This window comes from Phoenix dactylifera, unplaced genomic scaffold (assembly GCF_009389715.1).
Source record: "Phoenix dactylifera cultivar Barhee BC4 unplaced genomic scaffold, palm_55x_up_171113_PBpolish2nd_filt_p 000546F, whole genome shotgun sequence".
NCBI lineage: Eukaryota > Viridiplantae > Streptophyta > Magnoliopsida > Arecales > Arecaceae > Phoenix > Phoenix dactylifera.
In genome coordinates this window covers 156,339-184,190 of record NW_024067955.1, presented here as the reverse complement: position 1 = coordinate 184,190, position 27,852 = coordinate 156,339, and the positions used below count along the sequence as shown (strand labels likewise).

Below are 27,852 nucleotides of genomic sequence, written 5' to 3'. Positions count from 1 at the left end.
GTTTGCTTTCTTAAAATTTCAGATTCTCTCCCTCAACACATGCATTCAACTTTGTTTAGATTCTCTGAATTTTCTTTTAGTGTATTGAAGCTTTTGAACTTGAATTTTTGTTTTTAGAGAAAAAATCTGTCAATTTGTTCTTGAGTATGATTCGACTAATCTCCGAATATCCCTTGAATAGATTCTGGAGATTACTCCTTTAGGAACCCCAACAGAGAGATAATGAGCCTCGAGGTATCGAATCCACTTAGAACAAATTATTTTGTGTTTTAAAAGGTTTCTTTTATTGATTCCCTTTACATGTCTATTCAATATATTTTCTCTCCCTTTTTGTCATCATAGCAAAAAGGAAGAAAGCACATCACAAAAGCAATTAGAGATCAAATTTGCAATATTTTGGAAGAGAAATGTCTACTCATTGTATTGATGTATATTTAAGTACACTTGTAGACACAACAAAAAGTAAAGCAGTAAGTACATATCAAAAAGAGAAAACAAGCTACACTAGAATTTCTTTGTGGAGGATGTGGCTCCCTTGCTCAGTCTAGATTATTGCATAATTAGACTGATCCCGTCTGTAATGTTTCCTAGTTGCCTTATGATCTTCGAGGTGGCCCTACTCTGGATCGAGGTGAGCTCAGTCAGATTCTCCTGAAGGATATCCAACTTGGAGATCAGTACATTGGCTAGACGCTCGGACCCCTGACTCTGGCTGCCTAGGTCCTGTCGGATGTCATCTCGCATCTTTCTTGTGTTACTCGTGATATCGCTCATATTTGAAAATTGGGCTTATATAAGGCTTCTGACATTGTAAATCTCTTTCCTCAGATGAGCCGTCATCTCGGTCATGGCTGCCAATGAAGGAACCAGGGCAGTGGAGGGAGCAGCCGCTGGACCTCGGAGCTCCCGCAGTAGGTCGTCCCGAAGATCCCTCACGATCTCCTGCCGCAACTCCCGGAGTTGCTCAGGAGAGATCCGGACCTCCTGTGGCTGAGAAGGTGGTGCAGTGGAGGGTCCGGCTGAAGTGGATGGTGCTGAAGTGGAGGGATAGGTGGAAAAATCGGAGTCATGATCAAGGCTGGGGGAGTGACGAGTAGTAGGGTCAGTAGGTGTGGAAGAGGATGGTTTCCGGACCCAGACTCCCTCAACCTTATCAAATCCCATCCTGTGAAGAGTTTCCTCACCCATGCGATCTGTGTATCGCAGTGCGCGAGAGGGTTCCCCCTCAGGAATGGGGACCTCTAACTCCCTGAAGATCAATGTGTACAGCATCCCATAGGGAAGAGTAAGCCTTGGTTTGTCTTGAGGCTCACATAGGTATTTATAGATGAGCTTAGGAAAGTTGATTGGGGTATCTTGAAGAATGTAGTACATTAGGACTAGGTCCCTCTCAGATACAAAGTCAAAACGGCCAGTCTTAGGGAAGAGAGTCCTAGATATAATACTTAAGAGGAGCCGCATTTCAACTGATAGCTGACTTGCAGACATCTCATCTAGGGGGGACTGGGGTGGACTCCCTAGTATGGCCGTAAGGGCCTCAATCCTATCGGCTGGGTGAGAGAGAAACACCCCTACTTGGGGAAGATGAAGGATTTGTGCAATGAAATCCTCCGAAATAAATAAAGGGACACCCGCTACGGTTTCCTGTATCCCACCATGACCCCTAGCTACTGTCCCGTAAAACTCCCTAGCTAGCCCCGGGTAAGTAGGGAGATCTAGGGAGCAAAACATCTCTAACCCTTGGGTCCTTAACCTATGCCCTATTGTAAAGCCTTTCCAGGAGAGGAAGTCAAAGTTGACATACCTTCCGATGGAGACCGCCTTTCCGGCGCACGGACGCGAGGAAACCGGCCTCGGCGGGAAAGGAACCGGAGGTTGTGGCCTCACGGGTTCATTTCGAGCCTTGGACCGTCGCTCGGCGCCGCTCGCGGATTGGGGCCTCTTCCGGCTCGGGACAACAACTTTCTGAGGCATCCTAGACCGAAGGAGGGGGGAAAGACACGAGGAATCGGGGGGAAACTCGACGGAAATGCCCTAATGGAGGTCGGAGACGAGGTCAGAGACGACTCTAGGGTTTTTGAACAGTGGAGGCGGTGAATAGAAGTGTCGATTAAACGCTTCGATTAGAGTTAAAACATCGGATTCCCGACCGCTAGTCGACTCCAGTAAGTCGCGAGTCGACTCGACCTCGAGTCGACTCCAAAATATGCGCGAGTCGACTCCCCCTATGATGCCATCGACCTCGAGTCGACTCCTATCTATGTGCGAGTCGACTTCCCCTCATGAGCCGACTCTAAAATGTATCCGAGTCGACTCGTAATCTGGCACGCACCTAAAAATCATGTTATTTTCGTACCAAACAAGGGATAATCACTAAGTTTATGATCTGATTTGATAATCATAGATGAGAAACTCTATATTTAACACAAGCTAATCATCAAAATCAATGAACTAGAAGAGAACATCACTAGGATGGATCAATCACTCCTAATTCTCTTCTAAGCACACAAAATCGCTCTTCACTCAAGGGTTTTGTGAAGATGTCAGCTAGTTGATCATCAGTGCAAATAAATTGAAGTGTAACATCACCATTCAGTACATGATCTCTTATGAAGTGATGTCTTATTTCAATGTGTTTGGTTCTTGAGTGCTGAATTGGATTCTTAGTTAAGTTAATAGCACTAGTATTGTCATAATTAATGGGAATTTTATCTTGTTTAATTTCATAATCTTCAAGTTGTTGTTTGATCCACATGATTTGAGCACAACAACTCCCGGCAGCAACATATTCGGCTTCAGCAATAGATAATGCAACCGAGTTTTGTTTCTTGCTAAACTATGAGATTAGATTTTCTCCTAAGAATTGACATGACCCGTTGGTGCTTTTTCTATCAAGTTTACAACCAGCAAAATCTGAATCTGTATACCCTATTAAGTTCTGGCTAGATTCTTTAGAATACCATAAACCTATATTTTTTGTTCCTATTAGGTATTTAAAGATTCTCTTAACTGCAATTAAATGTGATTCCTTAGGATTAGATTGATATCTAGCACACATGCATACACTAAACATGATATCAGGTCTACTTGCAGTGAGATATAATAAAGATCCTATCATACCTCTATACATCCTTTGATCTACTGATTTACCTGATTCATCTTGGTCTAGTTTGCATGATGAGCTCATGGGTGTGCTGATTGACTTGTTTCCTTCCATATCAAACTTCTTAAGCATCTCCTTAATGTATTTAGCTTGATTGATGAAGATTCCTTCTTCAGATTGTTTGATTTGGAGCCCGAGGAAATAGTTCAGCTCTCCCATCATGCTCATTTCAAATTCACTCTGCATCAAGTCAGTAAATTCTTCGCAGAGGCGATTGTTAGTAGCACCGAAAATAATATCATCAACATAAATCTGCACTACTAACATTTCTTTGTTTTTCTTCTTTAAAAACAGTGTTGTATCTACATTTCCCCTAGAGAACTCATGATCTAGTAGAAATTTGCTAAGTCTTTCATACCATGCTCTAGGTGCTTGTTTCAAACCATAAAGTGCTTTGTTTAATTATACACATGATTGGGATATTGATGATTTTCAAAACCAGGAGGTTGTTCTACATACACCTCCTCATTAATGTACCCATTCAAAAATACACTTTTTACATCCATTTGAAATAATTTGAAATCTTTAGAGCATGCAAATACTAGTAACAATCTAATTGCCTCAAGTCTAGCTACAGGAGCAAAGGTTTCATCAAAGTCTATACCTTCTTCTTGATTATAGCCCTTTGCTACTAGTCTAGCCTTGTTCCTAAGTACAATTCCATTTTCATCAAGTTTATTTTTATATATCCATTTGGTACCTATTATTGCATATTCAGAGGGTCGTTCAACAAGGTTCCATACCTTGTTTCTAGTAAATTGGTTTAGTTATTCTTGCATTGCATTTATCCAATTTACATCCTTTTCAGCTTCTTCTATGTGTTTAGGTTCAAAATGTGAGACAAAAGCTAGATGATTATTCAAGTTTCTAAGAGATGCTCTAGTCCTAACAGGTTGAGATGGATCATCTAAAATTAATTCTTTAGGATGCCCATGAGCATACCTCCAAGCCTTAGTCAGCTCATGATCCACAATTGCCTCTTGGCTTGATGATGCATTTCCAATTAGTTTTTGTTCATCTTCTTGTAATGTCATCTCATCAATCTTTTCTTCAAGAATTTCAGCATCATCATCAAGATCAACTCTCTTGCTAGAAGAGATATCACTAGTGTCATCAAAAACAACATGTATAGAATCTTCAATAACAAGGGTTCTTCTATTAAAAACTCTATAGACTTTACTTGTTGTAGAATACCCCAAAAATATACCATCATCAGATTTAGAATCAAATTTACCTAAGTTATCCTTCCCATTATTATGAACGAAACACCTACATCCAAAAACATGAAAATAGTTTACTTTGGGCTTTCTATTTTTCCAAAGTTCATAAGGTGTTTTCTTTATAATAGGTCTCAATAAAACTCTATTTAATATATGACATGAGGTATTAATGGCTTCTCCCCAAAAATACTTAGGGAGGTTACTTTCACATAACATGGTCCTAGCCATTTTCTCTAAGGTTCTATTCTTTCTTTCCACAACTCCATTTTGTTGTGGTGTCCTAGGTGCAGAAAAATTATGAGTTATCCCCTTTTTACCACAAAATTCATCAAATAGATGATTTTCAAATTCCGTTCCATGGTCACTTCTAATAGCTATGACTGAAGCATCTCTAGCATTAGTTACTTCCTTATGAAATTTCTTAAATACTGAAAATGCTTGATCTTTATGAGCTAAAAACATGACCCAAGTATATCTAAAAAATCATCTACAATAACAAGACCATATTTGTTTCCATCTAGACTTGTGGTTCTAGTTGGTCCAAATAGATCCATGTGTAGTAGTTCTAGAGGTCTAGAGGTAGAGACACAATTTATGGATTTAAAGAAGTTCCTTGATTGTTTGCCATATTAACAAGCTTCACAGATTTTATTTTTCTCAAATTTTAGTTTTGGCAAACCTATCACGGAATCTCTTTTCACTAGTTTTGATATTGTATCCATACTTGCATGACCTAACTTACGGTGCCATAACCAACTTGCATCATTATCCTTAGTTTCATTAACAACTAAACAGGGGTTATGTTTGGCAAGATCCTCAAGGTCTACTACATACACATTGCCACGTCTTATTCCTTTAAAAACTAAACTGTTGTCAATTGAGTTGGTTATGATGCATAAAGATGGTTTGAACAAAACATCAAATCCTCTATCACACAACTGACTAATGCTAAGTAGGTTATGCTTAAGACCATCAACATATCGAACATTATCAATAAAGGTCGAAGGGGTGATTTGTACTTTACCTATACCAATGATGTGACCTTGGTTATTGTCTCCAAATGTCACAGCACCTCCCTTCTTAAGCTCAAGGGTGAAGAATTGGTCTTTGTCACCCGTCATGTGTCTTGAGCAGCCACTATCCAAGTACCAACAGTTTTTGTTGACCTTGGCTGCAAGACACTCCTACACAAGCAAATCATACAATTTTAGTAATGTTGGTTCCTTTTGGAACCCAAACCCTTTTAATTTTTCTTTTAGTTTTTCTTTTTCTATAATCATACACATTAGCTTTATGTCCTATTGTTCCACAGCAAAAATAGGTTATTTTCTTAGTTTTGCTTTCCCCTGCTTTTACAAAGAAATTACTAAGGAGCTTTTGCTTATTTTTTGGTTTATACCCTAAACCAGCTCTATTGAACACAGCTCGTTGACTATTAAGTATCATTTTCAATTTTTCAGAGCTATATGTAAACTTTTCTACAAAAGGTTTGTACTTTTCAAGTTCTAGTGCCAACTTTTATTTTTCTGTTTTTAGTGCATTTAAGTCTTTTGTGAAATTATCTCTATAAGTTTGTTTATCCCTTTTAAGTTCAGAAATTTTTTTGGTTAGTTTTTCGTTATCTTTAATTAAGGTATTAGTTTTTTGAATTAACAGTTGGTTGCTTGTCTTAAGTTCTGAATTTTCTTTACTGATAACATCTTTATCCTTAACTAACGTATCATACTTACGGAAGAGAGATTGGTTAGTTAGTTTCAATTCTTTGTTCTTAAGGTTTATTGTCTTATATTCGTCCATTAATTCATTAAAAGCATCATATAATTCATCGAAGGTAAAGTCTAAATGTATTTCAGATGTTACCTCATTGTCATTTGCCATAAAACATAGGTTGGCCTTTTCTTCTTGTTCCTCATCCGACGATGATGATGATGTATCGGAGTCCGATAGGGTGGAGACGAGGACCTTCTTTTTCTTGTACTTGCTGGCCTTCTTGAGCAAAGGACAGTCTGCTCTGAAGTGTCCCGGCTTCTTACATTCGTAACATCCGATTCCCTCATTTTCCCTTTCCTTACCTTTATCCTTGTGATAGGAACTTGAGGGGCCTCTCCTTTGATGAAAGGACTTCTTTCGGTTGATGAATTTTCTGAACTTATGCACGAGAAGAGCCTCATCATCTCCCTCATTGTCTTTCTCTTCACTGCTGCTGCTGCAAGATAAATCTTTGTTAGTAGAAACAGATTTGAGGGCTATTACCTTTTTCTTGTGGGAGGACTCTTCTTCACTGTGTTGCTTCATTGTTAGTTCATGCGTCATGAGGGATCCAAGAAGCTCCTCGAGTGGCAGCTTGTTTAAGTCCTTGGCTTCTTGGATTGCCGTTACCTTGGCTTCCCATAACCTTGGCAAACAGCGAAGAATCTTCCTGACAAGTTTTCACTGTTAGTATAATTTTTGCCAAGCCTTTTTAGGCCATTGACAATGTCAGTAAATCTAGTAAACATGCAAGTGATTGTTTCATTAGAATCCATCTTAAATAATTCATACTTATGAACTAATATATTTATTTTAGATTCTTTTACTTGATTTGTGCCCTCGTGGGTCACTTCAAGTCTATCCCAAATTTCTTTTGCAGAATTGCAAGTAGAGACTCTATTGAATTCATTTCTATCTAAAGCACAATAAAGCACATTCATTGCTTTGGCATTTAGTTGTGCCTTCCTTATATCATTGTCATCCCAATCCTTTTCAAGTTTGGGTATAGTTACACCCTCTACAAAAATTGATGGGACGTATGGTCCATTAAGTATGGTGGTCCACATCTCATAGTCTTGTGCTTGGATGAATATTCTCATCCTTGCCTTCCAATATGAGTAGTCGGATCCATTAAAGAATGGAGGTCTATGGGTGGACTGGCTCTCAATATGAGAAGATCCAAATGGGGTTGTCATTTTGATCTTTTACTCTTTTGGTAAAAGAGTTCCGGCTCTGATACCACTTGTTGCCGAGATAGACAACCCAAGAGGGGGGGTGAATTGGGTTTTAAAATAATTATTGCAATTTAAAAGCTTTGTGAGTAACTAATTAAAACTTTTGCAAGTGGATTAATTAGTTGCTATATGCAGTAAATGAAAGGAAAGTAAGAGACAATAAAGCAATCACAAACACAAGAAAATTTATAGTGGTTCGGAGCTAACCCTTGCTCCTACATCCACTCCCCAAGCCTCACTTGGAAATTCACTATAATCCCTCGGATTACAGCCGGTTGTTTTACAAACTCACAACCTAACTTGTTGTTTTACGAGATCACAACGAACTCGGTCGGTTTTTCCAGGCTCACCGACTAGAACCACCCGATTGTTTTTTCGGGATCACAATCAATCCCTTACACAGTTGGTTTCAACCTAGGCTTACCAACAAACCTTTACACCCTTGATTCAATCCCCTGATTGAATCAAGTAAGGAACAAATGGTTTGAAAAACAAACAGAAAAATAAAGCTTCTTAACAAGCAGATATTCAGCGATATAAATAATAGAGAAGTTAAGAGCCCTCAAACAAATTTATGAAGATGTATAGGAGGGCTTCTCGAACTCGGGGTCTCCTCTTGAATGTCTCGAAGACTTGATGACTGACGGAGACTTCTTGAATGCTGGGAAGAGTTGGTTGGATGGAGTTTAATGCCCCTCTTCCTTCTTTTCCGTGTATTCCCTTTGAAAAATTTTGGTAGGTAGAGATTTCTTGTTTTCTTTGAAAGAAATGTCACTTCTCTACCTTGCTACAGTTCTCTGTGGCTATTTAAGCCATTCCCCATGGAAACTAGCCGTTAGATACAATATTGTAGCCGTTCTGCACATTCTGCAACTCCTGACAATGTTTCCGTTGGGATCGGAGTCGACTCGCGCGATCTGGAGTCGACTCGCCTGTTGCAGGAGTCGACTCGTGCTTTTCTGGAGACGGCTCGGCAACTGTTCCGGATTTGAATTAAAGTGCTATCACGACTTGGAGTCGACTCGACTCAACCTGGAGTCGACTCCCCAATGTCCGGAGCTGACCTGGCATTTTTGGAGACGACTCGTTCCAAGGAATCCTGAGATGTATTTTTCAAGTTTGCTCACTCGAGTCGACTCGGAAATTCTGGGAGTCGACTCGGCACTCAGACCCAGAAATCCCGATCTTCTATCTGTTGACTTGTGCCGTCTCTGAGTCGACTCGAACTGTCTCGGAGTCGACTCGGCTCTCAGTATCCGAAAAACAGTCTTCTGTCTTTTGGGGTCGCGCTGCCTTGGAGTCGACACGAACTGTCTTGGAGTCGACTCGCCTCTCAGAGACGAAAATACCGTCTTCTGTCTTTGGGGTTGCGCTGTCTTGGAGTCGACTCGGACTTTGCGGGAGTCGACTCGGCTCACAGTGTCCGAAATTTGCTCTCTGACTTTTGCCTTGTTTTCCTCTGGGAGTCGACTCTCGCTTCCTTAGGAGTCGACCTGCCAGCCATCGGAGTCGACTCGAGTTCTTCAAGAGTCGACTCGGCTCTCAGGGTCCAAAATAGCTTCTCTGTCTTTCTGTCTGTTACTCCCTGGAGTCGACTCGTTCTACTCTGGAGTTGACTCGGCAAGCATCGGAGTCGACTCGCGCTCTTCAGGAGTCGACTCGTTGACAGGTTCTGAGATGATTCTTTCTGTCCGTCTGTCTGTTCTCAGTCGGAGTCGACTCGTAATGTACAGGAGTCGACTCGAGCTCGTGCCAGTGCTTCTGATACGCTTGGAGTCGACTCGTAATTTCCCGGAGTCGACTCAAGTCTCAAACTTTGGTTCAAATTGAGTTCTTTACTTATCCAAAATATATTGAACCAAATCTAGAGACACTTAACCATAAATTTACAAGTATTTGACTGAAACACTAGATTCAATTCATTAGTACAACATAAGATATACTCAAATGCTTTGAGCTCATCAAAATCAAATAGGGTTATAATCAATCACTCCACATAAATCACAATTATGATAGTCTGACTAATTAAATTCTCTATATGTGTGACTCCGTAAGTTCTATTCTGACTAGTAGTGAGACATATTGAGATCTTCATGTCAATATCACTGAAACTCCTTTCAGTGGACTGAAACGATTTCAATTCTACTCTTAGGGTTCACTGATCACCAAGTGAATGCCTTCGAGTCTCACAATCCACTAGTGACCCTAGCAGTATGTGGTGGCAACCCAGCAGAATGGAATGTCTGAATCTCTAGGTACAGTTAACGTATGATACAATCCCTCTATCATGGATCCCGACGTGACGGAGGTTATGGATATCTCGTCAAACCCCATCGTCCGTCATATGTCAAATTTATACGACTTCCAGTTCGAGATATGGAAAACTCTTTTTTCAAAATACCTGGCCAGAAATTGATCAAACTCAGTCTCATAAATCACATAGGATCACTTCTAATCTATCAAGGTCGATAGATCCCATCTAGATGCAACTCTATTCCAAAATGAACCTACTGCAGCCAATTCGCACTACAAGGATCCGAATGGCTAGGGCCCAAGTTCACATGCTCATCAAACTACAGCAACCTCACAGTGAATAGCTGAGGCATCACAGGTCAAAGGACTAGTTATACAACTACAGCATAAGTAGTCACTGACGAGTGGATAGACATCCATGTGACTACTATCTTTAGTCACGCTCAGTACCTTGTTCTCTAACAAATACTTGCATAATCACTCCAATGTCTCTACACCGTGGACTCGAGACTCGTCCATCTGACTAAGTGATCTGTGCACTAATCTCAGCGGATCGATCACCGTCCCTCGTGATGGATCCATTAATCAGGAGCATTTAGAAATTAATCCCTAATGACACATGCCTCAAATTCTCAACTTCTTGAGAATATGTGTCATATCTATTAATTTCTTGGACGATTCATGGACACATACAAACATGAATGAAAAATAAATTGCCCAATCTTATTTATTAATAAGTATCAAATTATAAATTTACGTCCCAAATTACAAATATGCGTCAGCCACGTTGGCTTCTAGGGCATACTTCTAACACTCCGCTATTTAATGACATAAACTACACACATATTGGAAAGCACACATGCACATTTTTATTCAAGCACATGACTACGATTTATGGAGTATCATAGTCAATTGGCCACACACAAATACTAATCATGATAAGAAAATGGCTCAGCAAAATGCAAAAGCCATAAATATTCTATGTTGTACATTAGATGATAGGGACTTAATTGCATATCTTTTGCACAACTGCTAAAAAAATATGGGATATGCTTGAAGTTAAATATGAATGCACTAACAAATTTGAAACATTATGTGTAGAAGAAGAGCAGCATCATATTGGAAATTCATGCTTAATGGCACATGAAGATGAGATATATGAGGTACATGCTGAAACTAAAAATAATTTTATATTTGATGAACTTCATGATGCCTTTTCTGATTTGTATTTAGAGGATAAGAAACTTATTTGTAAGAATAAGAACTTGAAGAATGGAAATCAAATCCTAATAGATGAAAAATTGAAATTGACTAATAAAACTGAAATCTTAATTAAAGAAAATAAAGAACTAAATCAGAGAAATCAACTTCTCACTGAAAGCTATAATAAACTTAAGAAGAACAATGAATTGCTTTCAGAAGATAATAAAAAATTAACTAAAGAAGTTGATAATTTGAAACCTATTGTTGACAGATTCACTCTCAGCTCTGAAAAATTGAATTTAATGATAGAAAATTTAAGAGCTGTATATGACAAAGCTGGATTGGGATATAAACCTTGGTACACCCAAAAATCTTTCAAGAATATATATCTTAAATCCTCCACTGTTCATCCTAAAACAGTTTTTCACAAATCTAGTGAAACTAATAAACTGAAAACTGAAAATTCATTATCTATTTATGCTAAATCTATGTTGTTTAAATTTAACAAGAGTATGCAGAAGTATATTATTTATAATCCTAAAACCTGCGAACTAATAGACAAAATATCAATTAAGAAAATATGGGTTCCAAAAGGAATAATTATTACCAACCTGCAAGGACCTAAAAAGACTTGGGTACCTAAAATGAAGAACTAAAATTATCTTGCAGATGTGTCAAAGCAACCCTTGAAACCCATGTAAAACTCTTAATTGGGTGCCATGACACATGACTTACAAATGAATTTTATTTCATTATTTATGAATGTAGTCTAAATTATCTTGATATGCTTAATGTTGTAAATTTAATTATGCCTTTGGATATTTACTAAATGCCTTATATGTATGATAAATTTTATCTCAACAATCATAGCATGAAATCTTCTAGTGCTTGCATTATGATAAAAAAATAGTGAATGAATATGCATAACTTTCTTCTTTGAGTTTTCAAAATCTAAATTCCCTCTCTAGTATAAATGCTTGATGCTGATTTCATGCTAAAACTTTGTTGAACATAATACTTATGAAATCTTATTTCATCTTTTGTGAAGGTATGAACGTAATTTATCATGTTATTATTATACCATTCATTCCTTATATGATCATCTGAAATGTATTATGATTTGTTTTATAATTCTCATATGTGCATCATATATTAAGTCATAATCATCTCAAATTGGTTCAATCATAAATGATTAATGTGTTATGATCCCAATGAGAAACTTACTTAAAAGTTTTATAATAACAAATCATTTTCCCTCTTACAAGTAATGTTCAAGACTATTCTAAAATTTAAAATCAATAAATCTGATCATTAAAGTATTTCATTGAGCATAATCATTGTATCCATGATTAATATCTTTCTCTAAAATTATCTCAAATTTTGCTAATTAATTTTTACTCATCATGTTTAATCTGAGCATAAAAATCTTTTGAAGCATGAATATTAATTCTTTTGAACTATCTCTCATAAGTCAAATATAAAATCTTATTTGCTTTAAAAGAAGATTGCTTATCTTCGTGAAACATGATTATTTGTGTTGAAAGCTAAATCATGATCAAAATTTTTGATAGAAGTAACTGTTTAAGATAATTTGATTAAAACTCAACTTGTATATCTTATTGATAATTATCTTAAGCAAATAGAATCTAAGCTAAATTGATTCTGAAAATAAAAAATTGATTTGACCTTGATGAATCTTCCTATTGCCTCATATGCTTGTCCTTGAACCATTTTGCTTAATGAAGCCATCTCTTTAGTTCAAGTAATTTGTGCTTGCTTATATTTGGGTAATCTCTTGAATAGAGTGACTCAATATTCAATTATTGTCATTTCTTATGATGAGTCATCTAGTTAAGAAATACGTTGTCTGAATATTTTGTATCTTGAAGAAACTAATGATTTTTCTTCAAGAAAGAAAAAAATTTTGCTAATAATGCAGGATCTATGAGCAAGAAATGAGAAATTTCAACTTGAAGGACACCTCCACGTAAGGTACAATAAATATTCACATGCAAACAAGAGAGAGGATCCTCTTCAGCCAAAAGTATACACATAAGAAATCTAGTAGGTATTTGACTTGAAGAATGCAGAATAAATCGGTAATTTCATATACCTCTCTTATAAATTAGCTAAGCAAAGTCAATGACTTAGATCTTATTGTGGCATGATTAAAGTCTTTAATTACTAATTTCTTGATATCATGTCTATATATGTATTGATTGACTTATGCTTTTGGAAATTATTTCATGATTTGCCTAAATTGAAATATACCTTTACCTATGTGATGCATAACTATGAAATACACAAGTTTATGCTTCAAATTTTGATTTAAAATAACTTGTGATAAGCTATTAATCTTTGAGTATAATGAAAATGTTGTTTGCATGATATACATTTATATGATATATTAGATTATTTCTTTATTATGCTATTTCATGTAAATTACTTGAAAATAACAAAAAGAGAGAGAGATAAAGAAAGAAAATGAACATTATTCAAGAAAAGTAAAAGCTAAGTAAAAATAAATACTCCAATCATAAGTAAAAGCAAAACAAGCATAATATATTCAGTACATTTGTGAGACTTATGTGAGCATTCTTTTGGAAGGGATAAAATCCATAATAAACTATATTTAAACAGAAAGAGTTTGGAGTGAACATTTTGTTGTTAAAGAAAACGGTTTAACGTTTCTATATTGTTCATCATAGGAATGGTGCCAATAGAAAGGCTAGTGGTAGTATCCGGCACTATTTGATCCAACTATTCGGTGTAGGGTATATTAGGGACGGCACAAGAGGGAGGCTAGTGGTAGCACCTCGTGCCCCTTCCAACTCCACCGGATAGGGAGCAAATAGAGTATAGAGCATAAGAAAGTAAAAACGAAAAAAAAAAATGAAGATAATTAAAATGTTCATGGATTGCTTAAAGAAAGAAATTCAAAAAAAAAATTGAGGGAATGAATCACAAGATAAGTGAAAGTATACAAGAAGCTTGTGAAAAACCAAATGAAGTTTCAATCACTTGAAAACATACCTTAAGGATAAAATCAGTATAGAATTATACTTAAATAGATGAAGTTTTTACTTGAAAAGAATTGATTTTGATCCTTGACATGATTGTCCTTAATGCCTTAATACTTAATGTTATGTCTTCTTTAAATATAACTTGTAATGCTCCATACTTGAGCAACTTGTTTGAAACATGTTTCTATCAATAGTAATTTTATTTTTCTTTTTGTGACATTCATAATTTGAAATAGGCTTTAACTTTGCACACAAATTTTTTCTTCACCTTTGACTTCGAAATAACTTGTGTTCCAAAGCCTAATGAAAATTGTTTTCACTTGCATTCCATACTCATCAATGATATCTTGGATTTCTCTTATACTCGTCTGATCAAAAGTTTTCTTATTAAATCAATTTCAATGCTTGAATATTTGAAAAATTACATAAGAATTTTTCTAAATTATTTTTGAAAGAAATTTCAGATTTATCGTTCATGATCACCTTTGAAATCTAAAAGTTGAATATATTTGCAAAAGAAGAAGAGAAGGATCCTTCTATTTTAATGAATATCTTTTGAAAAATAAAAAAGAAAGAATAATCTAAATTTGCAAATTAGGTAGAATAAATTGATACTAAGTTATCTTTCCAATTGCCTAACATTAGTACATAATATCCTCCAATTTGTACTAAAATTCAATATGAATTACAATGTGCTCTAATATTTTTGAAATATGTATTTTCAATTTTAATAATTTAAGATGAGCTACAATGTAGAGGATGCATATCTCAAATTATAATCTTGAAAGCTTTCTTGAAAAATTTTATGAAATTCAGAATCTAATTTTGTATAAAAGCTTAAACTTAATTTAAAAATACTTCTATCGTTGCATTTTTGTAACTTTCATTATATGCTTCATTGATTGCATCATTCAAGAGAATGACTCAATATGATCCCTAGATGAAAACTACAGTTTAAGAAAAATAGAATATGTCTTGGTTGTTTGGTCCGATACGCATCTGAAATATATCATTTTCTATCTTATAAGTTTACTGAACTTGGTCTAAATGATGTATTTTTCAATAATCTTGATTGCGAATAAATGTTTCTAAATATATGATTTTATTTTAATATTAAAAAGATATATTGTGCTTCATGTATACATTGCTGAGAAACTATGGCTAAAAAAAATTGAAACTTATAAATATATACTTGATTGATCTTCTTTATATTTTTTCTGCATAATTAATTGCTTCTATCATTAAAAGAAAAAGTAATTTTTAAGAAGAGAGTAAATAATCCTAAAGCTTGAAATATTTCAACTCACTCAAATAATTCTTAAAGAAAAAAAATATAATTATTTTTGAAAGAAATTTGAGCTTCAAAAGAATTATTTTCTGATTAATATTTTGGTGCATATTCTCAAAAATTAAGAGGAAGCATAATTTGTTCTTGAAATATTAAAAAGAGTGATTGCTATAAATCTTGAAAAACTCTAGATCACTCTACATTCTTGATATCAAAAAATTTCAGTTTTATTTACACTTATTATTAAAATTTGAAATTTAATAAAAGAAAAGAATATTTAAAGAACAACGTATCTTTTGAGGAAGAGCTTTAAATATTCAATCTATTTGCGTTCTGCATCTTATTCAAAAGTCACTTTTATTTGATGCATACCTTGAATGTTTTATGTTTGATTCATGATTATTATTGTCAATTTTTGAATTTAATTATTTTACTTACAAAGCGTGAACTGATATCAACAGCCTTATATAAATGAAAGAGAAATGAATTTTTTTAAAACTAAATCATTAAAGATTACTTTATATAAATTTGGCAAAGGACTTTTAATATACTTTTAATGTCTAATTGGTTTCAAACTGATATCAATTTAAGCATCAATTTAAGCATATTTTGGTATTAGACTTTGTACTTCATTGAATATTTTTTGAAAGTTAGATTTTCATCTGTACTTAATTGGTAAATCATTTATTTTGAAAACTAATTGAAAAGAATTCTATTTGTCTTAGTGTTGGAAATTTACTTTGGAATTTACTAATGAGCTCTTATTGGCTTGCACTTTAGTGTTTTAATCCTGAGTCAATTCATTTTAATTGATTTTGATGCTATCTTTAAAGGAGTAAAAGAAAGTCTTTAAAAGAGCTCTAAAAGAACCTTCAAAGCTTTGGATTTTATGTATGCTCTAAGATATATCATAAATTGTATAAATTTATGTTTTAGTATCTGTGCCCCAATGCTTTTATATTTTGGAAGAACTTTGATATCATTAAGAATTAATAATTCAACATGATCATGTGTTTTTCGAGTATATAAGTTTTGATATTTATCTGCTCTTATACTATACTCTGAAAATTAATTAGATTATTCTCATGTTGCTACATACTTAATATATTGGAAAAAAATTTAAATAAAAAAGATTTCATATGATATTAAAGATCTTTCAAAAAAAAAAAAAGATTGGACTTTCATTCGTGCTTTCTTTGTATATCATTCTTGATACTCATTGAACTAACTTGAGAAAGATTCCATCCATACTTGATTTGAAAACTATCTTTGGAATCAACATTTAGAGATCTCTTCTAGTTCGTATCTCAAATATCTCATTCTTAAAGTCAAACTTTTCATTCTTGATTTTGATGATATTTGTCACCCCTGAAATTGTTTCAGGTTTACTCTTTTTGAAAGAGAGGTAAAAGAACTTTAAAAGAATTTTAAAAATCATCAAATTTGTTGCGATCGATCATAATTTTGAAACTATCTTAATTGGCTCTGATCTATACTTATTATCTTTCCCTGACATTATTGCCTTGAGTTACGTGATTCATATTCTTACAATAATTTGATATGCAATGAATGAAATATTGTCTTGTGCTTAATATTTCATTATTTTGCAACCTTTTTGATATTGTCAAAAAGAGGAGAAACATCTGAGTATACACTACAAAAGAAAGGATATCTCCCGGCATTTTGTTTGGTCTTTACCGATGCTTTTATGCGTCGGTAGATTTCCTGCCCACGCCCCCCAAAGCGTGGGTAAGACGTCATGCAGGTGGGCGTGGGCTCGGTTTAGGCCGACGCGTCAAGAAAGCGTCGTCGATCTATGCCGATGCTTTTAAGCGTCGTTCATCATCGAGGTAACCGACGCTTAAAAGCGTCGGCAAACTTGGACCGACGTTGGTACTAGGCCGACGCAATAAAGCATCGTTAAAGGCGTACCAGTTTTCGTGCCAGTTGCTTTTTCCGACGCTTAAAAGCGTCGGCAATAGAATTTTTTTAAAATTTTTTTTTCAAAAAATTAATTTTTAATACTCTGTATACATTAAATTCTAACAAAACAAATACACTAAATCACATATATAACAAAATACACGTCACAAATAAGAACTTTGATTACATTCATATTATCATATTGGATTACATTGTACTTCAAAAACATTCTAAAAACATACATCTCAAATTCCTAAGTACACAATCTATGATATGTATCAAGGGTCGACGGCATCATCATCTCTACGAGTAGATGAAGTATCATCAACCTACAAGAAAAAAAAAATTAGAAACTAAAAATATGAAAGTCATCACGCTCATACAAGAATATATTATAATTACATAAAATATTCAAATGGATTTAGTTATGTACCGGAGGAGCAAATCTCTGCAAAAAGGATGAAATATGGTCAAATTGATCCTGCAAAGATTGTATCTTCAACTCTTGGCTCTACTTCAACTCTGCCATATCAGTCATATGAGTCTACCTCATCTCCTCTATTCTTGTCTCATATGACTGCTTTATCTGTGCCATCTCTGTCTTCAAACTACAAACCTCTGCAGTGCTAGTACCTTGTCTGGCATCTTGGGTATATCGGCTCACTGCAGACAGCTGAGCGGGGGTAACTCCGATACCGTAACCCCTTACGCGACCATAACGTTCTGGGCCCATTAATTCGGCATAGACCTGAGCCTCGACGCGACTGGCCACGTCGGATGATGATGACTCCCCGACGCGCTCTGAAATAAGATTTGTAGCTCTTTCCTATATCTCTCTCAAAAAAAAACAGTCACATTAATATTTTAAAAGAAGTAAAATTAATAAAAAAACTGTGATCAAATAAAAAATGAATACATACAACTATATCTCTCGACTCGTCCCGGACAAAGCTGCCATCTCGGTGAGTGTGGGTCATCTTATAAAACTTTACCCCACCAGGCTCCCTTCCATACTCTACTATCTACACATACGGAAAGTATATTGGCAAACTATATATCATGATACGTGCTATATGTTAGTAGAGTTTTCAAATAGTTTCAAAAGAACTTACGAATTCATTTCTACGTCTCGCATAACTCTTCGAGCCTGAAGTATGAGGAACTGCTTGAGATGCTCGTGTAGCTCTACCAATATTAGAATATGTCTGCCAAAATAAAAGCACACAGTATAATATGATTCAATGTATATATTTGCAATCTATATTAATAATAAAAATAATATAATATATTGAAACAATATACATGACCTGTCCTTTTTCAGAAAATCAATAGTGAATAAGCTCCCTCCACTGCTGAGGGTATACATCAGGAGGAGTCACACGAGCAACCTCCTACTCTGTCATACCCTCGCGCTTGAAGTCCGTCTTCAATTTTACTTTATATTCTTTTCATTTGCGATTGAGGGACTTTAGCACCCAATCATGGCTCTCTGGAAGGAGTACAAACTTACCCTACAACAAGATACAGAATGTTATAATAATATTAAACCTCAAAAGTAAAATTATGGTAGTAAGCAAATTAACATACAGAAGGTGTCAAATTAAAAAGAACAAATTCAATTCATTACCTGTATGAGTCTAAGAAGCTCAACCTTATACGAAGGAAGCATGTCATTCCACTTCATATAGTTGAGCGGACACAGCTGACCCTTGCGTGCAATCGATCCTAAAAAGCTTGATAGAAGACTTCCAGCTCTATTGATGGGCTGCCCCAATTCGTTGCATCGGATGATGATCTTCTCACCCGGAGGAAGCTTCCACACATCCTTTGCTTGAGTAGGTCCCCATCTCGTCCTCACCGTCCCTTGTCCATCTATTAAAATTAAATAAAATATGTCTTAAAATGTTGAAGACAAATATGAACATAAAATATAAACTTTAAATCGAATTACCTTGGATTTGGAGCTCATCCTCCGGGCAATCAGCAGAAGGCTCGCGCTGAGATCCTGACTCATGCTGTTGGTGCTCACATGGCTGCTGGGATAGCAGGGACTGATCAAAAGTAGATCCCACCTGAGAATGCTGGAACTCCACATCTCTAAATCGTCTCCCTCGGGGCATATTGTTACCTGGTAGCAAATCTAAGGCATGCATTAGGACCCTCGGGATGCTATTTTGCCTGGATTGATTAAAAAATGTAACCAATTTTTCTTTACAAGCATAGTTTATCTGACGACACACACTATATCGAAGTCCATGCATTGCTACTTAGTATATTGATTGAACAAAATTCCAATATGATTTAATCTAATTTCTACTTGACTTGCGTGCAAACTAAATCACCTATCAAATTTGATCGAACTAGTAGCTTTCCAGATATTATATCTCCAGAATTCAATTGATGTTTTGAAGATAGAAATATCTTTACATAATTATAATTATTAAATTCAACAGAAATTTCAAAGAGTTAGCTCTTCACAAATGCAAGGTAAGTGTATAATGTGGTAAGGGTTTCTCCTTTGGCATCAATGGCATTGCAATCAGTCTCTTAGGATGCACACAATAAATTATTTACAACCGTAAGATGCATTACTAGAGTCACACAGTAACTTCTACAACATGGTGGAAGTAACATAGAGCATAAATACTACTCTGTGCACGACAGGATTTTATGTAATGACACAATTAGGCCGAAGATGATTGAATAACTCTTTACAGAAGTGTTCTCATGAATGAACAGTGGTAATATACACTCTTATGTCAGAGTTTGATGCTCCTAGTTACCTTGCTGCTTTGAAATTTCACATGTTCAAGAAAGAAAGTAGGGCAAAAATTTATATATTTACTTGCACCTACAAGTGACATAATGTAGCTATTAAGATAGGATTCAGATATAATACCAGGGAGAAACAATTACAAAGGACAAAACTATTTATCCTACGAGGCAAAACAATATACAAAAGGTATAGGTAGCTGAGATTGTATTTAAATACTATTTTGAGTGCTGAGATTGTTGAATTTAATTCAGAAAAAAGGCGATCAAATGGTCACACTACCGAGATCTCATTGGTGCTGCCTATGATGTTTATATTTGGTATGATGTTTATACCTAAAAAAATAATTATATAGTCTTTTATATAAAGTGTAGAAATATAATTATATAACTTTTTAAATATAAAGTCTATCTCGGAGAATAGCTCTAACAGAATTTTTTTAATAGATTTTATGTTCCCATACAGAAATGTTCGGCAAAATTAGGAACAAAATTTCAGCATCTACCATTGTTCTAAATTTGCTACATACAGATTATTCAGATTGGATTTTAAAGAAAGTCTTCGTCTCAGCATCTGGAGCTATATCTGGCCAAGAGTTGTTGTTATAAAGACAGAGCAATCACAAATGACTGTGAATCTGAATTGGGACTGGGCTTCTTGATCAAGATTTCTATGGTCAATTTTTTAACTTAGCCAAATAGCAACAAAATAATAAAAAATAATAATTGTTCAATGTGCATCAACGATCATACTTATCAGGGTTGCCGCTCGATCGAGGTTTAAGGGCTGCTCGGACGGCGTCGGAGAGGAGGGAGGAGGAGGAGATCCTCAGGTGGAGGCAAAGCTAGAGAATCAGTAAAAATAGAAAAAACACCCACGAACACACAAGAAGAGGCGGAGAAGGAGGAGAACAAGCGAGAAGAAGGGAGAGGAGGGAGGAGGAGAAAAATACCTCAGGTGGAGGAGGTCGGGGTTGGTCGGTCGGCGCCGAAGAGGAGGGAGGAGGAGAAGAGGGGAGTCGGACGGTCGGCACCGGAGAGGAGGAAGACGGGTGGCTAGGGCAGCACCGGAGAGGAGGAAGACGGAAGCTAGGGCAGTGCCGGAGAGGAGGAAGATGGAAGTTGGACAAGAGGAAGACGGAAGCCGGAGAGGAGAAATAGGGGGAGTAGCTAGGGCAGAATGAGGGCTCGATCGGGGTCGGGCGCTGGGTTTTGAGGGTTTCTAGCCTTAGACGACGCTTATAAGCGTCGTCTTGGATCGACGCTTATACTAATCGTGTTTACTCGACGCGTATGAGCATCGTCTTAGGCCGGGAACAACAACGACACTTAAAAGCATTGTCCTAGGTCCAGTTCTCACGCTTTCCAGCAACAGTTTCGCTAGACGACTATGACGACACTTTTAAGCGTCGTCGATTCTTTGAAATTGCCAAAGCTCTTAAAAAGCATCGGCAAAATTTGGCAAAAGCATCGTCGATTCTTTGAAATTGCCAAAGCTCTTAAAAAGCGTCGGCAAAATTTGGCGCTGCAGAAACTTTTTCCGACGCTTTTTCCTTGCGTCGGCAAAAAAGGGTCGGCTTTTTCTAATTTTACTGTAGTGATATGATCATAATGCTTTATAATACTTGAAAACAGATCAGTTTAGATTGAAATATATTGATTATGTTAAAGCCGATTAACTCTAAAGCCTTATCATGAAGTATGCTCTCCTAGATTTTGTATTTGTTTTGACTTGTATTTACTCCTCGTGGTAGTTTATATTTCTTCTCTACAACACTGTACTTTTGGCATAGATGAAATACAATGTTTCTCTTGAGTTATGATCTTTTAGATTGTCATTACAATGTTATCCATTTCACTGCTATTCATTCTTTTTGATGATGACAAAAAGGGAGAGAAATATAAGAGAGAAACTAGAAGCAAATTCTATAAGAAAAATTATATAGGGGAGAAAATATGAGCATCAACCTTAAACTAAGAGGCATATATTATGTACTTAAGGGGGAGACATGTGACAAAAAGAAATTTTGACAAAAAGAAAATCTGAATTTTGGCATATAATCATAGAGATTTTTCTTACCTCGATACATAACATGAAACTCTTGTTTTGGCACAAATTTTTGGAAATTTTGCTTTTAATAATATACAAGAGTAAGGGGGAGCAAAGCTGAAATTCTTTTGACATTCATTTGGATAAGATAGGGGAAACTTTTGGTTCGTTAATACATACTTTAAATTGGACTATTTTGAAACTCTTGAACCAAAAGCACGTTATGAATATTAAATTTAATTTTTCATATGAATGCCAATTTATTTATACTCAATGTTTTGTAATCATTAAAAAGGGGAAGATTGAGGATCCTAGTATTATTTTGATGCTTATAAAGCCATTAAGGCCATATGGAAGTGCTAATGCCATTAACTCAAACGGTTCTTCAAAACAAAAAGCTATCCAAACCTATAAAACCCTCTCCAAGGTCCAGATTGATACTCCAATAGCACCAAAAAGACAGCTCACTTCTGGACCAAAGAGAAAGGAGGTTCTTGTACATTCTGAATGAAGGACCAAGGCTAGGGCAGACCGGGCAGTGGATCCTCCTTGGGAAAAAACTCCGCCACCTCAGCCAGATTTGGCTCCTTTGTCACTTTCGTCTTCGATTCCGAAGCCAGAATCTCTTTCCACCAAAACCGTCTCCCCGAAAGGAGAGTCGATTTCGGGTTTCTAGAGAAGGAGAACTTCCATCTAGGTTAGAATTTGAAGGAGATGGGATAGGAATACTTGTGCTCCTTGAACCTTCCAACATATCTAGACTTGGTACATGAGTTCTACAGCAACGCCAGATTTGGATAAGGTTAGATCTTGTCCAAGATCAAAGAGACTCCTCTCCTAATTTCAAAAGAAATTCTTGGGAATGCCCTTAGGGTTCCCATTGATGGAGAAAGTTTAGATCACCTAGAGGACCGAAAAGCAGGGGTCAGCATCATTCTGAACAAAAAAATTTCAGAGGAATGGACAGAAGTCAATGCAAACTAGTTGAATGCAGAGATGCGTTTGCTGCATCACATAGTCAACAAACTGCTGTTCCTAAAAACTGGAAGGTTTGACTATGTCTCTAAGAGAGACATATTGGTCATGCACTATATCATCCAAGGTCTTCCACTGAACCTTTCTTGCATGATGATCAGATATATGGAAGATCAAGGTCAAAGGAAGGGAGGTTCACTTCCTCATGGTATGGTCTTGACACTGGTTTTTATTTACTTCAATGTGAATCTGGAAGGAAAGACCAAGAAGGAACTGCTGAATTCAGATGTCTACAATGACAAATCACTGAAGAGAATGGGATTTGTCAAACTTGGGGACAAATGGACTCACAAAGGCAAATGACCTCAAGAGGAAAGTGGTCAAGAGTCTCCAAGGCCACTTAAAGGAAAAAGAACTGCCACTGAGATCCCTCAGAAAGCTGCTGAGGTCAATCCACCTCCACCAGTCCAAATTTCCACTGTTCAGCCACTTCGACTTGAGAAATGGCAATTGAAGCTCATTGGGGACAATATCATCAATGCATTATTCAACTCCAGGGTCTGCTGGAATTCTGTTTATGATCTCACTAACTTGACCAAGGAGATAAAAGTGAAACTTCAAAGACTGAGACATTTGCAGCTAATCAACAAAGAAGAATTACTGAGATTGAAGAACAGTTGAAGCAGCAAGGAAACTCAATTCAAGGTTCACTACAAGAGCTGAAGGAGGAGCACTCTCATCTCTCTACCTCCCTCTCTGCTCTAGACTCCAAAGTGGACAAGCTGATAGAAGAAAAGAAGGAAAATTGGTCTGGACCTTCAACCTCATCAAAACCTTCAGACCTAGACTGAACCCATTTTTTTTCTTTATTTTTTATCAAAAATGTTTTATGTTGTATTTGTCTTTATACCTTTTTAGTACTTTTGTATTTTGATTGAAGATATCAATTGTATTTTGATTGTGTACTTCATCCTTTTTGCAATGAATATGCTTATTCTCTATCTCATTGCTTCTTTGCTCTGATATATTAGTACCTTATTGGCTCTGATCTTTCTCTCTTTGACAATATCATTAACCTTTAATGCTAAAGATCAACAATTTTTTGTTGATGACAAAAAAGGGGAGAAGATATGAAAAGAATCTTAAGAAAAGAAGAAAGAATCTTAAATAAAGAAGACTGTTAATTAAAGAAGACTATTAAATAAAGAAGAATGTTAATTAAAGGGGGAGAAGAAGAAAAATGAAAAACTAAAAGGCCAATCTTAAATAAAGAAGTTTTCTACATAAGTTAATCATTTGCAATTGACAGGGGGAGCATCTAGTCTGCGAACTTGCTAAATTTATGACTTTAAATGTTATAATTGTTCTGAACTTTAATGCAAAATTCTTTAAGACTCAATGGTTTTGTCATCATCAAAAAGGAAGAGATTATTAAACCTAAAGGATGAATTTTGATGATTACAAAAAACTTGAGTTAATGTTGTATACTGATGCTGTTGGCTTGATTGTGAAGATCGAAAAGTCAAGAAAAATCAAGAAGAAAAGAAGCACTCCAAATTTTTTTTTTAGACACTTCATTGGATACTGTTCTAAAAGAAAACCCCTAAGTGAAGAGGACATGTTAGAGTCGACTCTGGCACGGCATCTGCCTACTGGCACATTAAATGAGTCGACCCCCGCAAGACTTGAGTCGACCCCAGTGTAGTTCAAATTTTACAGAGAGCTTTTGCCGCCTGAGATATTTCTTCATGAGTCGACTAGTTGACCCCCGATATCAATGAGTCGACCCTTGTGTTTCAAGAGTCGACCCCAACTCAGTCTCAGCGTTGGACAGAAAGTCAACCTCTGGATTTCTCATGAGTCGATCCTTATGTTTAAAGAGTCGATCCCCGATCTCAATGAGTCGACCCTTGTGTTCCAAGAGTCGACCCCAGCTCAGTCTCAGCATTGGACAGAAAGTCAACTTCTGGATTCCTCAATGAGTCAACCCTTGTATTTGTTGAGTCGACCTCCGATGCAGATGAGTCGACCCTTGGGTTTGAAGAGTCGACCCTTTGAAGCTGCTGCTGGATGAGCCGTCTCAGGATTTTGTTGTGCCAACCCATGATAAGCACGAGTCGACCCCTGATAAGTATGAATCGATTCCTATACACCTGGCACCTCGACAGCTAGTGTGTAACAATTTTTGTCTTTTTTCCTCACCGATTGCTTTCTCATCAGAACAGCAAGAAATCTTTTGAATTCCTCTGAGGGAGCTATCTATAAATTAAAAGGAACCTCAAAAGGGGAAGCACAGAAGAGAAAACAACAGAATTGAGAATATACTTTGAGAAAATCGCAAGAGAAGAGAGAAAAAGAATTTTCAAGTTCATCCTCCTCACCTGCTTTCTTTTGAAACCATTTTTCTGTGAGGAAATCAGTTGAAACTTCTCATCCATTGATTCAAGAAGAGTTGGTGCTCAGCATTGGAATCTTCATCAACAGCCAACCTCTTTATCAGCTTCAGCAGTATTTTTATTATTTCATTCTAATTTATTCTTAAGCTGTAGTTCTGTTACAACAATCCTTTGGTTGAATTTCTTGTTGTTGTAACTGTTTTATTGATTGAAACTTGTAAATGCATTTTCAAGCCTTAATTGGAAGTTGCTAAATTGGGTTATTCAGCAAGAAAAAGTTTGTGGTTGATTTATCTGAAAATCAATTGGGTTGTTTGTGAGCCCGGAAAACAAACTGTATAAAGGTTTGTGGTTGGTTGCCTGTGAAAACCAACTAGGTTGTTTGTGAGCCCCAAAAAAACAAACAGGGATAGGTTTGTAGTTGGTTGCCTGGAAAAACCAACTGAGTTTTTGATTGTGAGCCCGGAAAATAATCAGGCTGTAATCTGCTGGATTATAGTGAACTCTCAAGCTTAGCTTGGGAAATAGATGTAGGTGCTTGGGTGTGCACCGAACTACTATAAATCTCCTTGTGTTTGTGTGTGGCTTGCCTTCTTTCTTGCTGCATCATTTTTACTGTTTTCCTTACTTTGCTTACTGCACTGTTTATGTTTCTCTATTTCTGCTGCTAAGTTCTCTGAGTTTGTTTAAAGTTTTAAGTTGTTTCATAAGTTTTAGAAAAACCCAATTCACCTCTCTCTTGGGCTACATATCTGGGCAACATCTATTTAGAGCACTGCCCCAAGATTTTTCCTCAAAAGTAAGTAGGACAAGTTATGATTTACTCCCTTTGTGATCATCACATGAATATGCAGCAATTGGAACAAAAGAATTAACCTTAATATGTAAGGCATCATGCATGGCGATCATGGAACTGACGGTAATAGGTTTGTTATATATAATTACGCATTGCCCATTCTATTAGGGACTAAGAGATAAAATTTTACTTTTTGCAGGACTGGGATTCTCTCTTCAATTTCTAAGTTGTTTACTGGAGTCACTGGGCCCAAATATGACGCGAAGTATCTGCACCTCAAAATACGAGAATTACTTGGTGAATCAAGGCTTCATCAAGCTATAGCTAACACAGTTATTCCAGCTTTTGATATTAAGCTTCTTCAGCCCACCGTGTTTTCCACCTTTGAGGCATCAGTCTACCATCCCTCCATAACCTGATCTCCTTTCATGTTTGTTTAATGAATACATCATTTTTTTAAGTCTCATTTTCCTTTTTGTGCGCAGGCAAGGAATACACCTCTGAAAAATCCTCTTCTATCTGATATATGCATTAGCACATCTGCAGCTCCAACCTATCTTCCTGCCCACTACTTTGAAACAAAAGATGCCCAAGGAAACAAACAAAGCTTTAATCTTGTCGACGGAGGGGTTGCAGCAAATAATCCAGTAAGAGTTTATAGAATGATATCATCTTTTGTAACACAACAGACTTCTAACCGTATAATCTAATAACTTAACAGACATTAGCAGCGATGAGCCAAATTGCAAAGGAGGTCTGTGTGGAAAACAAAGACTTCCATTCCATCAAACCAGTGGACTATAGCAAATTCCTTGTAATCTCTCTTGGGACCGGATCAGCAAAGTTGGAAGAGAAGTTCACTGCACAGGAGGCATCCAAATGGGGTGTACTAGGATGGTTGTACGACAGTGGTGATACGCCATTGATCAACGCTTTTACTCAAGCCAGTGCCGATATGGTTGATATCCATTTATGTGCAATGTTCCAAGCGCTCGCTTGCAGGGAAAACTATCTTCGCATACAGGTAAACTTTACCACTTTATCATGATGAGCAAAAAAGAAAAAGAAGCTTTTCCCCTGTTGCGGCAAGGAATATGATTATGTTCACGTTGTTAAATATTAGGATGACAACTTGATTGGAAGCACATCATCTGTGGACGTCTCAACAAAGGAGAACTTGCTAAAGCTTGTGCAAATTGGGAGTGATCTTCTCAAGAAGCATGTGTCGAGGGTGAACTTGGAGACTGGCTTGTTTGAGGAGGTCAAAGGGGACGTAACCAATGAAGAAGCGCTCACACGTTTAGCCAAGCGTCTCTCTGATGAAAGACGGTTGAGGTTTGGGAAGATGCGTGACAACTGATAGCATGGCTTAGCCCTGCTTTGCAATGGTTTTTAACCCACAATATGTTTCCGTTACCAAGGTGTAATTTTAAGTTTGCTTGGAGCACAATAACCTCCTAATCCTGCGACAGCTGTGTGTTTATGTCGAAAGGAGAGGGGAGGGGAGGATGGAATGTCTAAGACTGTGATTTGTTGGACTAGATAAAAGGCTATCGATCACTGGAGAATAATTATGGGAATTTCTCAGAGTATTCATCATTAGGAAAAAGCTGTAAGTTTGAACAAGTTCAATAAATTTGCCAGTAATGTAGTAGGAAACCTCACTAAAGCTCCAATTATTTGAAGTCACTTGTTGCCGTTGTTCTTCCTTGTATAAATAATATGGTAAAATATCATGCAACTCGTGCTAATAAATAAATAGCTAACAAAATTTATTAATCAATTAAATCTGATGTTCACCAACTT

General features: G+C 36.4%; 1 protein-coding gene across 1 annotated transcript in view; it reads left to right on the top strand.

The window, feature by feature from the left end:
• LOC103720540 (patatin-like protein 2) overlaps positions 1-27,731 on the top strand; it is a 35,107-nt gene extending 7,376 nt beyond the window's left edge. Inside the window, exons 4-6 of the mRNA XM_039119420.1 lie at positions 26,532-26,693; positions 26,768-27,070; positions 27,170-27,731. Of these exons, the coding sequence (XP_038975348.1) occupies positions 26,532-26,693; positions 26,768-27,070; positions 27,170-27,406 (702 nt within the window). The 3' untranslated portion in view covers positions 27,407-27,731. The remainder of the gene's footprint in view (positions 1-26,531; positions 26,694-26,767; positions 27,071-27,169) is intronic.
• Positions 27,732-27,852: the final 121 nt, after the last annotated feature.